General features: G+C 39.9%; 1 protein-coding gene across 1 annotated transcript in view; it reads right to left on the bottom strand.

Moving 5' to 3' along the window:
* The window catches only part of zmat4a (zinc finger, matrin-type 4a), a 147,925-nt gene that overhangs the window by 30,826 nt on the left and 104,115 nt on the right, over positions 1-12,984 (bottom strand). Inside the window, exon 5 of the mRNA XM_005472923.4 lies at positions 12,380-12,601. Coding sequence (XP_005472980.4) covers positions 12,380-12,601 — 222 coding nt within the window. The remainder of the gene's footprint in view (positions 1-12,379; positions 12,602-12,984) is intronic.

The raw sequence follows: 12,984 nt of genomic DNA, 5'->3' as shown, positions 1-12,984 counted from the left end.
TTCTTATTTTCAAGCCTACTGTTATTACGAGTTGTATGCAATACTGAACACTAAGGAAGAGGAAAGGACTGTTTGTCTAGGTAGAGAGATCAAGCTAGAAAGGATCCGCAGCAGGTTACGGTGGGTAAGGATAAAGATTTAAATGTACTAAGGAGTACGTTGAGGAGCTGATCAATGTAGAAAATGAGAGAGAGGAGGATGGACGAGAAGGTGAGAAGGAGTTGCACTGTATCCTTGTGGCTCTAGAGAATGCATATGATGGGGTCAAGAGATGAACTGTGGTACTGCATGAGGTGGTCAGGCGTGGCAGAAAAATATGTGAGGGTGGTGGAAGAGATGCATGAGGACAGGCAGACAGTGGAGAGGTCTGTGGTAGAAGGGACAGATGTTTTTAAGGTAGGGGGTGGGGTTATATTAGGGATCAGCTCTAAGCTGTCACTGCGGAGTATGATAATTGCAGACAACATTGTGATCTTTAGTGAGAGTAAGAAGCAGGTGGAAGAGAATCTGGAGACACAGAGGTATGCTCTGGAGAGAAGATGAATTAAAGTCAGTAGAAGCAAGACAGAATATGTATGTGAAGGACAAGGAGACAAGTGGAAAGGTGGATATGCAAACAATAGAGATAGTGAAGGTAGATACATTTAAACATCTGGGATCAACAGTCCAAAGCAGACAGAGAGAGAGAAAGAGAGAAAGAGAGGTTAAAGAGGTGAAGAAGAGAATGCAAGCAGGGTGGAGTGGGTGAAGACAATTATCATAGAGGGATAGCTGCAAGAGTGAATGGGAGGGTTCACAAGATAGTAGTGAAAGCTGCTTGGGTGTATGGTTTGTAGACTGTAGCACTACCAAAAAAGACTAAAGGTTAAGACGGAGGATGTTAAGATTTTCATTGGGATGACCAGGCAAAGGGAAGGCTGAGATGGTTTGGACATGTGCAGAGGAGGGATATATCAAATGGATATATTAAATGGGTGGGATCTCACTTCATACAACTTACCTCATTTACATATATTCAAACTTTTATGCTTAAATGCTTTCTGTCTAACATTGATACACATTTACAGTTGCATCAAAGAGCAACTTGTGGTTAGTATCTTTCCCTATGACGTTTGGCATGCACACTGAAGCAGCCAGAAATCGAATCGCCAATCTCCGATTATTATTATTAGCTTTGCATGATTCACAGTCCAAAATAATCCACATTTATCTCATACTGGTCCTGGTAGAGTCCCTCCTTTATTTGTCTGAAACAAGCTGCTTTAGTTCCCTTAACGGCAAATGCCTTCTGATTGGCTGCCCCTCAAAACTAAAGATTTTAAGAGCAAATGGATGGAGCTGCTACAGTTACAGTCACAGCTGCATAGCTAAGATGACCTTGGAGAGGTAAGCCCTTCTTCTGCCATCATACACACCCAAGCAATGTTCCCTCTAATTTTTCACGTGTCTGAGCGAACACACAAACTCCCTGAGCGGTCCCTTGGACCTCTGTGAGCGACATCAGACGTGTGCACTGTGATTGCGCCGGCATCTAATCCATCCAAGTTACATGGTTTATTAAAATAATCAAATTACAGCATTTACATTTATGTTAGACTACTTTTAATTAACTGCTTTAGCCCACTTACAATGAAAATGTAAAAAAAATCTAGTCATTGACCTGTGCAGTATGTTAATATTATTGGAAGTAAAAATAACTTGAACTCCAATTTTGAAAACACAACTTTCTTTCTTTTTTAAAAAAAGCTCTGACTTGTATTATGAGTCTGTGGTCTGGGAGAGAGTCCTATAACTCTCTGTCTGCCAAATATAGTATATAATGACCAATGCTGGTCAATTAATTATATAGTTACTTCTTCAAAAAAGTAACTCAGTTTGGCAAACAACAAAGATTTTTGCAGCTATTTTTTTTTTAAATGCAGCCAAGGCGTTTTTTAAAATAAACATTTCAAACTATTTACAGAACAATCAGCTGTTCTGCATCAAATCTGATGCCACACAAATTATTTGTGCCACTCCAAAACATAATTTCTGTCCCCTATGAGATGAAGGAGAACAACAGCCTGATACAGGCCTGACAACAGGAGATGTATCACTCCTGTAACACCTGTAACATTCAGTACTCGCCTCATTGTTCTGACACACACAGCAAAACTACACTACACACTAACTAAACTACACAAGATTTGCGCTAAACGTCGCAAATCTCTCACATATCAAAGCACCGCCGTCACTCCTAAAACTTCCCCCCGTTTCTTAACAACTAGATGCCACGTTGCCATATCATTTTTTGATTGGTCGACATGGTACTTTTTTGGACGAATAGGAAAGGGAGAGGGGGGTGGAGTTTGTTTTTGCTCCCAGGCGGAGAGTGCTTTCGAGCCTTTTTTCTTATAAAACGCCGTTTTTACCGTTTATTCCCGCAATAAACATAAACAACGACAGTATTCAGGAAGAAAACCAAACATTGCATTTTTTTTTATCACAACTCTGGTTTTACGTGGCCTATCAACACAATTTAAAAACTGGTATAAAGTCCACACTTTTTCCGTCAATTGTTCCGTCTGTCCTGCTCACATCTCCAATGGTTGTACACGTTGTCATTAACGTGGCTTCACTGCACATCAGCCACGGCGCTTTGCCAGCTAAAACACCGGTGTCGGCACATAAGGACGCTGTCATAGCCTGTCAACCACGTTGATTAGCTGAGTAAATCGCATTATTGGCTGGACTATAGGATAAGGTGGCATCGTTCTAATACAATATGGGAGCAGCCAGTCACTCACTGACTAACACTGCAAAACAGAATTGTTAAAGTATTAATTTTAATTTCAATTCAGGTAAAAAAATTTTGTGCGCAACACAGATTTTCTGTGCGCAGAGACCGTGCCAGCAGTGCGCAATTGCGCACGTGCGCAGCTTAGAGAGAACATTGCACCCAAGAGTAGAAAAATGGCAAAGAACTGAGCTCTGTTGGCTCAGAGCGAACACTTCTGTATACACTGACCAGCAGAAATAGAACAAACAATAAAAACAATCATATTAGGTCCTCTTTAATGAAATAATTACTGTACTGCTTTACTAAGCACTACCTCTTTAATGAAAGAATGTAAATGTTATATTATCACCTACATTTAATATTAACTGTGTTTTAAAGTCACTCTTAGATTTTTCTACAAACTGAGTCTCCAACTGTGCTTGGAAAGAACAATACATCACTGCCCAGAGTACACAGTGGAGCACTCTAGGATTAATCACGTTCTCTTAGCACAGAATTACTCATACTAAGCTCCATAAACTTTTCTCGTACCTGCTCATCAGTGTGCCATAGAAATATTAAAATGAGGATGATGGTTCCGACCACGTACCTGTCAAACATCAGTGTGATTTCTTAGCTTTGACACACAGCCAGACTGTGTGACAGTTAGGTAATAACATGCTTTGGGAGAGTGGCCACTTCACTAGCTGCCATTTTATTCTGAAAAAAAGATGTAGGTGACTGAAAAGCTAGGAGAGGGATTGAAATGAGGTGGGGTGGGGGGGTTCAAATGTTTCCATGCAGACTTAAGAGCAGCTTATTTTCACAGCCAATAAGGTTTGGAAGAGATGACATCACTCGGTGTTAAAGATGTAGCATCTGAAAGATGGTCTGCAACAAAAAAAGATAAAAACAGGTAAATTTGAATATTTCTGCAATCTTTCTTCGTTTTGTTGTCAGAGACAGATTTACTTTCCACTTCTCTTTCAACTGCTCTCAACACAAACACAGTCTGCTTCTCTCCACGTGAACAGCTTTCTCCCCCACACTTCAGAGAAGCAGCCACAATATAAAAAGCACTTAGTGAATATGGGCTGCTCCGCCTGAAATCATCTTTAGGGCCGGCTCAAACAAGATACTCAGCAGAGGCAGAGCAGACGCGAGGACTGTTCTTCAGAGACATGGTAAGTGATAGGAGTGCAAACACCAGCTGTGGCACAGCATAGACTTTAAGTGAGTTCTGCTGTCTTCCTGCTACTATTATTCATCTTCTCACGCTGTCAGCTACACTCAAAAAAAGAAAAAAACATTGTGATTCATGCTACATAAAAGGGTGAGCAAACAGTTTATTTATATAAAAATGACAATTAAAGTTTGCCATTTTTATTTAAAGAGTTCTCATTTTTTCATGTATAACGAAAAATGGTTGAAGCATCCCATTTCAAAAGCACTGAGATCCTTTGTAGTGGCACTCGCAGCTGAGTCGTGGTGCATCGTTTATACTGTAAATGAGAGCTTTGAGTCCTTTGTGGTGACAGGAGAAACTTTAGGAAGGACAACCATCGGTCAAGCACTCTACTAAAGGGCTTTATGGTAAAGTGGGTGGATGGAAGCTACTTTTTACTAAAAGGTACATGACAGCCTTTTAGAAAAAGGTAAATGTTCTGATGGACTCTTAAACCATGAGAAGCAAAGGCAGCTGGTCAGGTAAAACAAAGATTAGAGTATTTGGTCAGCTATGTGTGTGGTGAATATCAGGCACTGATAATAACCCCAAATAATACATCCTTGGAAATGATGTTGAAACAAACACTTTATCTTGTGTCCTTATCAATTAGCAGGACTGACTTACATACAGGGATTCTCCTGGACTAAAAGGGACATATGATGGGCGACCATATGTAAGCATATTCAACCCAGGAAATTGGCTCTGGATAAAAAGACAGAAGTTTATTAGTGTAAACGATGAATAAGCACAGTGTTGAGTACATTCATTCATCATTTAAAACTATTTTACCTCCTAATTTGATGCCAGTTCCCCTCTTTCTCTGTATGTCAGTCACTCGTTGATACTCACACAAACACAGACACACACACACACACACACACTACATTCCAACTTCTGTGTAAACTTCAGCTTTCAACAGTTCTGAACTCCGGCTTTCAGCTCAATGATTTGGTGTATTTTAGCTTATTAAACATTTTTTTCAACAAAGATTCAGCAATTATTAAGATTCAACTCAAATCACTCAGCTAGCAGCGCTCACACTCTGAAGTTTACTTAAGTATCATTTTACTTATTTAAAAAACTGTGAGACTGGAGAATAATAGATCTGATGTTTTGTAAGAGTACTGCCATAACGTTGTACAGCACGACTCTTTGAGGACTGCTAAACCTCTCCATTGCCAAAAATGGAGCTGATTATGATGGGACTTATGAGGACTCTGGCTATGAACGAGAGTCACTTACCACCCATTGTTCACTTCCACAAAGATAAAAATAAAGTTGAAGTTTTGCTTGTTGGTGCACAGGAAAAAATCCAACAGGCATTGGGGAAATATGGGACAAAGGGACAAACTAGATTAAATATAGCAGCCGCCCAGAAAACAGATCTGGGTTACACAAGAAGAGGGAGCTCACCAAATTTAAATCACGAAGATTTTTTAAAAACATTTTTATTACATTTTTTTAGTCCCAAAACATTTTGATTGAACAAATAATGAGAAGAATTACTGCATATCCAGTACTGATAGGACAAATTCACCATTCATCTCATATGAAAGCTGAAAACCTACTGAGATGGAAGTCACAGATCACAGTGGTGCAGTAGCTCATCTGTTTTTTTTAGCTCCTATACATCGTCCTTCACCAATCAGTTACATTCCTGGTCATCTCTATCTCACTTTCAATAGATAAAAATGCAAAAACGCAGAACCCAGGTAACCATCTTTGGAATGGCTGATCCCAAAGGAAATATTAAATCACCACCTAATGTTGTTTTCCTGCACACTTGTCTACTTTGCATTATTACATTTATAATATTTTTTCTCTCTGACATGGCATAAGATGATTACAAACTCTGTCTTATGTCTGCTGGTGTTGGAAATCACATTAGCTAAAGTACATCGCCCAAATGGGCATGATAAATAAAGGAAAATGACAGCAAGTAGGCAGTGTTTACAGCTCGAGACGATGATGGCAAATGGTTCTAAATTAGATCAAACTTGTATAACGCCACTTCAATGCAAAGGTGATGCTTATCTCATATAACAGAGCTTTACCACTTACCGTGACTTCTACCTTTGCTGATGCTCACATCTCTGTGACAGCAGGTGTCTTATGAGTACTATAAAAAGCATTTGGCAGGCACTTAGATAGTTACATGAACTGCTGGCTGGTGGTCAGCTGAACCAAGCTGTTTGCTGTGTCTCTCTTCACATTGTCTGGTTGTCAGTCACTAAACCTGGGATGCAGCTCATGTTTCGTTTAGCCACTCTATGAACACTGAATATGGGACAACAAAGGAGTCTATAGCATGTGTGTTATTTCAGTCTCTCTCATGAAGCCCATTATGTGCCAGGACAACACAGTAAATCATGTCAAAATAAGCTTTTCATATTGCTTTATTTCAAGTTACTTCAGTAACTGACAGCATTACACTGCACGATAAATAAGTCTTAAATAAAGTCTTAAATAGAGCCTCTTGTGAGTTTAACAATACATGTTGAGAAAATCTAGGAAGGCCAGAGCAGCAGTGAAGTGTTCAGCACTGTTGCCCCACAGGAAGAAGGTTCCAGATTTGTACCACCTGCATGGTTTTTCTCTTCAGCTTAAAATCCAAACACATGCATGTTAGGTTAACTGGTGATTCTAGACTAGCCTTGGATGTGAGCTACATAAAGTGCTTGTAGTGTGTAGAATAAAGTGTTGTATGGTTATGCTGACCTGAAGTCTAATGTACTGTGAGAGGTCACATTATATTACAAATGAAAATGAGTTCAGTGCAGCAGTGCATTCATTCAGATTTTAAAGCAAAAAAAAAAAAAAAGTAAAAGAGATCATAAAAGCAGTCGTTTGTTGATTTGATGTGTTCTGATGAAAAAGTTATAAAAAAGAGGCATTTTTGAAAGATTTTATTTTTTTAGTTTATCAAATATATATTTACACTGAAACATTTAAATAGACTGACGGCCTGCCCTCGGGATACCCCGCCTCTCACCTTATGACAGCTGCTTTCCTGAAACTGTGGTTTGGATAACCAGCCCAGAACATGTCCACACAGTTCCACACAGTTACAGGCACAGTCTGTAAACACACGATGCCTGAGCAGCGGTGCTGGAATGGGGATCATAAGAAAGTTCACCACAAATACAAGTTTAGCTATTTCTGAGATAAAATCCAAAACATCTTTACTGTAATAAAAAAAAACAAGAAGAAAACAAACTTGGAAAAAAAGATAATCTGTTTTAAACCTGCTGCAGCGATAACCGGGCAGAAGTACTTACACAATCTGTTCCCATTAGTGTCTTAATGGACTATCAAGCTCAAATTCATTTTCCATCCCATTTACATTTATGCAAACATTACAGTCCTCACAGTTACATCACCATCTCAATACTACTCCCTGTTAGCTTTGAACAAAATGAGCACCAGACAAAAGACTAGGGGATCAAGACGACTATTGGAGTGCAAAGATGGAGTTTTACCAAAACAACTTAAATCAAGTGAGCCAAAGAGGACAGGTGAGCAGGGACCTCGGTTTTACACTATGCTCATGTGGTTAACCTACACTCTTTTGTATGTACATCACTTATAAAACAAAGTCTTTTATCATGAGGTTAGACATATCTGGAGGGTCTCTACACTTGTGCTAAAAGTGCTAATGGCTTGCCCATCTTATGTCTTTGCCATCAGCTTTTCAGTGCTGCACAGCTCTGTACACACAACAACAACAACAACAAACAAGACCACTGGATGATGCCGCCTCCCATTTTATTAGAGCTTTTGAATATTTCATCACAGGACAATCTTCAGAGTCAGACTGCACATTTTCTTAGCAGGTTGAGAAGTACACAAGGTCAGGTAGAGGGGAGGAAAAAAGGGGGGAGGGTGAAAAAAGGGGGGAAAGATGAAAGGATAAAATGCAGAGAGGAAGCAGAAAGAAGCAGCAGCATCCCGACCGCCTGCAAGGCCTGCTGCGGTCCCATTCTCCTCTCCGTGGGCTCACACTGCTGGTTTTGCCTGATAGGACAATTTGCCACTTCATTACTAATTGATAATCGCCAGAGAGTAATGCTCATTAGTCCAAGTGCTGAATAGTACAGCTAGCGTGCTGACGTTTTCTGTCGCTCCATAATGACTCTGTTGAAGCCGGCAAATTCATCTCCTCTTAATGCAGTATAAAAACAGGCACTGTGCAGAACAGATGAAGGTAAAGATATAAAGGGATTAAACTGTTTTTCATTTTTACATGCAAATCTCTAATGAATTATTCATTGAGATCAACACTTGTTATAAGAGGATTGTAGAAGCTGTGCATTCTTTGATTCATTTGCAAAGCACTGAACCCGTTAACAAACTACGTCTTCATTTGGGAATGATTCCTTTTCAATCGCTTTAGAAACCTTAGTCATACTTTTCAAACACCAGTGATGCAAAACTTTGGACTGAAACATTGTTTCAAAAATGGCCAGTAACCAATGCTGACACTTTATTCCACACCCCGTGTAAAGTCATCAAAGAAACCTTGCAACAAAAAATATCTCTCCTTCCAACTCTTCATTGCAATATTTTCCCAGCACAAGATTATTGGTTCATTTCAATTCGATTCATTTCAATTCAATTTTATTTATATAAATGACAAATCACAACAAGTCATCTCAAAGTGCTTAATGAAGTGTATAAAGTAAAGAACCTATGATAATAGAGAGAAAACCCCAACAACAAAACAGCAAGTGACCTTCAGTAAAAAAATGCTCAGAAATGGGCAACTATCAGCCACAACTGGTTAGGGGTGAGAGTAGGGAGATAATACTTCAGCCATCTGACTAGGATGCATGTTGTATACCTCCTAGAAGAGTTGGTTTTGATATTTCCTAATGGAAGGAGACACAGGGACAGAGCCAGGACATGTTTCTTGGGTATGTTGGGACAATCAGAAACCCCCTATGAACAAGCATTTGGCAACAGAGGGAAGGAAAAACTCTCTTCTAACAGGAAGAAACCTCCAACAGACCAGGCTCAAGGAGGGGCAGCAATCCTCCACAAGACTTATGCATATATCAGTTAATAGGCCCAATATAGGCCAATAATGATATTTGGTAACTCTAAAAAGTGCCTTCCATCATATTTTATCCATTAGCTTCTTCCGCCATTATCTGTCAAACTTCAAACAAGTTTTGTCAGAGTTGTGGGGATGTTACATTCTGAGCCTTCATTGAATCTAAGATTCAGCTTTAGTTGGTAAGCAGGTGGCCCCTGTTGTGCCAAAAAGAGTCGCTAACTGTGTTGTCTTCATTGAGGATTTCTGAAAACTAAATAGCTGAAACAATGAGACTGCCTGGTGAGTGACTCGCCACAGGGAAGATAATTTTTTGTCATACAAGCTGGTGGAAAGGAGGAAAACAGTATTACTCACTGTGCCTGGTCAGACAAAGCTCAAACAAACCTTTGTAGAAACATTTAGCTGACACACAAGATGCAGCATTTAACTGTGCAGCATTTAACCTAGCACTGATGCACAAACACAGCCTACATGAACGATTCATTGGAATCATGAAAGTCTACAAATGAGTTAAAGCCATATTACAACAAAAAAATCACACTGAGCTCACTGGCCACACTTTCCGAGCCGTATGTTTGAGGAATTCAGGAGCAGAAATGAAAATGTTGCTAGTTGTTAAGCAGAGTAGCGGAAATATTCTGCTGGAGTTGAGCGGCAGCCAATAGTTCAGGTAACATAACAATGATAGAGGGAAGAGGGGATTTGGCTAAGAATAAGTAAATTCTGGACATAGACTTCAGGCAATTCGTTGAGAAGTGGAACTGAGAAGAAGTTCTACAGGAGGACAACGATTCTCCTTAAAAACTGGCATGAAACAAATGTTCGAATTGACTGCCATGATCTCCTGACTTGAACCTCACCAATTTGTACGAAGGTGTGAAATAATTTCTTTGTATACCAAAAATACTTATTTAGAAAAGAGCTAAAAATGCTAATTTCAAGCCCTTTATTTATTCTCCCCTGTAGAATTAATAAAGTTCACATTTGCCTTATACTAGCTCTTTACGCAGCCTCTCAGTATATTCATAGTCAGAAACCAGTCAGTTTAGCTCATGTCTCCTTAATGCACGGATATACATACTGATATATCCACTCAAGCACTTTATACAGCATGTCTCATTCACCCATTCATACAAGCACTTTATTCAACATCAAAGTGTTTTCTTTCTAAATTTCACACTCCAGTGAACACAATGGGGTAGTATCTTGCCGAAGGATACCGTGGCATGCAGACTGGAGCAGCAAGGGATCAAACCACCAGCCTTCTGATAAGTAGATGACCTGCTTTACCCCCTTAGCCACCCTCCCAGCCAGTGGTCACCATTCAATGTGACCTGGTAGAAAATTCTCAAAATAAAGTATAAACCTACTAATTTTAATATGGCCCAATCTCCCCCAAGCCAAAATGTAACCCACAGAGTACAGAACCACCATCCCCATCAACACACATTACAGCACAATGTCTATGTTAATACTCATTTTATCTCCTTATTGTTCAAAACAATGGTGGATTTATTCTTTGAATCACAAGTGTATTTATGACCCTGTTTATAGGTTTAAATGTGGTAATGGTAACTGAAGTTGCAAACATCTGCAGTCAAACACACCATGTATAATGTTACTGAAACAGACATCGTGGACTCAAAAGCTTGGGCAGCATAACAAAGCTGAACAAAGCAGAACCAACCAGTTTGCCCTCAACTAGCAAAAGTAGCCAATCAGGCTCTGAGTTAAGAGGTCCATGACCAATCAGCTGTGAAGACTTGTTTCTCCCATTTGGTGCAGTCACACTCTTCTGCCCTTTACAACACCTCTGGGCTCCGTGTGCTCTTCTGGCAGCCAGCACTCTGCCAGCTGGAATAATATTGTGTAATTGTTATTGACATATTGTAACTGGGAAATGATAAGCAAGAAAGTTCTCCCCTCCTCCTCTGTAAAATTAACAGCCTGTGACATGCTGGTGGGCTCCATGAAGAGTCAAGCTGACAGCTGAAGTCAAGAGGGTTACTTTTCAGCTCCACAGAGCAGGGCTTATAAATAGTCACAGCTATTAACAAATGTAATGCTGCTCTCTGTTGCTCATCAATATTAAGTTATGCAAGTCACATTTATTACCTGCAGCATTAAACAGGACATTACTTATCCCTACCTAGTTGGATCCCATTTTTGCTTTCATAACTACCAAAAGTCTTTGTGGCACAGATTCAAGAAGGTGCTGAAAAAATTCCTCAGAAAATCTGGTCCATATTGACATGACAGTCAATAATCTCCTGTTTCACCGTATCACAAAGGTGTTCTATTGGATTGAGATCAGTCACCAGATCTTAGTGAAGTCATTTATTTTGCAGTGAAATACACTGAACCCGTTGTCATGTCCAAGAAGCCAGTTTTAGCTTTATGACATGCTGGATTCAGCCATAGGAAGATGAGTTCACTGTGGTGATAAAAGATGGACGTGGGCAGCACCAATGCTTACATAGGCTGTGGTATTTAGATGCTACTCAGCTGGTATTTAGGGGCACAAACCATGACAAGAAAATATGGCCCACAATGCTACATACCCACCACCAGCAGCCTGAATCTTTGATACAAAGCAGGATGGGTCATTGTTTTCATGCTGTTTACAGCTAATTTTGACCCTACCATCCAAATTTCACAGCAAAACTAAAGATTTCATCAAACTATGCTAAGTTTTCCCAATCTTCCATTCCCTTCGCAGATAGGACTGAAAGCTGGAATTGTTGTTCTGCTGCTGTAGCTCATCTAGTTCAACGTTTGTTAGGGTGTGTGTTCGAAGATGCTCTTCTGCTAAATTTGGCTGTGATTATTTGAGTTAGTCTTGTCTTTCTGATCTGTGGCATCAAAAAGCCATTTTCAGCCAGAGAGCTGCTGATTACTGGATATTTTCTGTCCCCTTAGTCTTGATATGGTTATGCAGGGAAACCCCAGCAGTTTTTGAAATTGTCAGACAGGCTGATCTGGCACCGGCAGCCAAAGTCAGTCCCTGTCTTTGCTATTCAGAGGCTCAGTTTGAACTACATGGCTAAATGTGCTGACTTGCTATCGGCTGATACATAGTTATCTTGTTTGATAATGCAATAGTGCAAATTGTGAAATGACCTTTCACAGTATTGCAACTCTACTATTGCCTTACAATTATTTCATTGTGAATTTCTTATTGTGAGTAGTGGTATGTGGCACCTCAAAAGAAATTAGGATGTGTATATACTGTACAACAAGATTTTTAATGAAACATTTTTTACCATTAAAAAGGCTGGAAAAATGCACAAACATCGTTTAAAAATGAACTGATGTACTGAAAATATATTTGTATTACCTTTCATCACTCCCATGTCGAGGGTCTTTCCCAGCTGCTCCAGGAGATCTGCTCTGGCAGCGTTCTTCTTGTGCTTTTTGCCATCATAATGTTGCTGAGCCATGCCAGGGTTGTTGAACCAGGCGTTGCATAGCTGGCAGTAGCGGTCTGAGTCACGGCGCTGTCGTGGGGAGGTCATAGGAGATGTTTCTGGGGAGGTCTTAACAGGACTGGGGGATGCCTCTGAAGGTAAAACAACAATGATACAGATGTCTCTTGGTGAGCTAGTGATAGTTTTGTAAACAAAACAAATCTGCTAAAACACTACTACTTTCAAAAAAATCTGCTTTATTGCATTTTACATAATCTGGGAACCCCTTTGTTTTATACAATGCAAAACATGTACATATTTGACATGACCACAGTAAGCGACTTGACAAAGACAGAGCCCAGCAGATTTACTGTTGGGTCAATTTTCTCAGCCAGTATTAGCAATTTGCTGATCTATTGGTAACGACATTAAGAGTGATTTACAGAGAAGAGAGAAACACCGCTCAGCCATGAGTGTTGATGTTGCATAGCTTGTCCACCAGAGGGCACTTTGCAAGCAAATGTTTGAGCGCCAC

Source organism: Oreochromis niloticus, linkage group LG12, assembly GCF_001858045.2.
Source record: "Oreochromis niloticus isolate F11D_XX linkage group LG12, O_niloticus_UMD_NMBU, whole genome shotgun sequence".
Taxonomy (NCBI): Eukaryota; Metazoa; Chordata; class Actinopteri; order Cichliformes; family Cichlidae; genus Oreochromis; species Oreochromis niloticus.
This window is presented reverse-complemented; position numbering and strand designations above follow the sequence as displayed.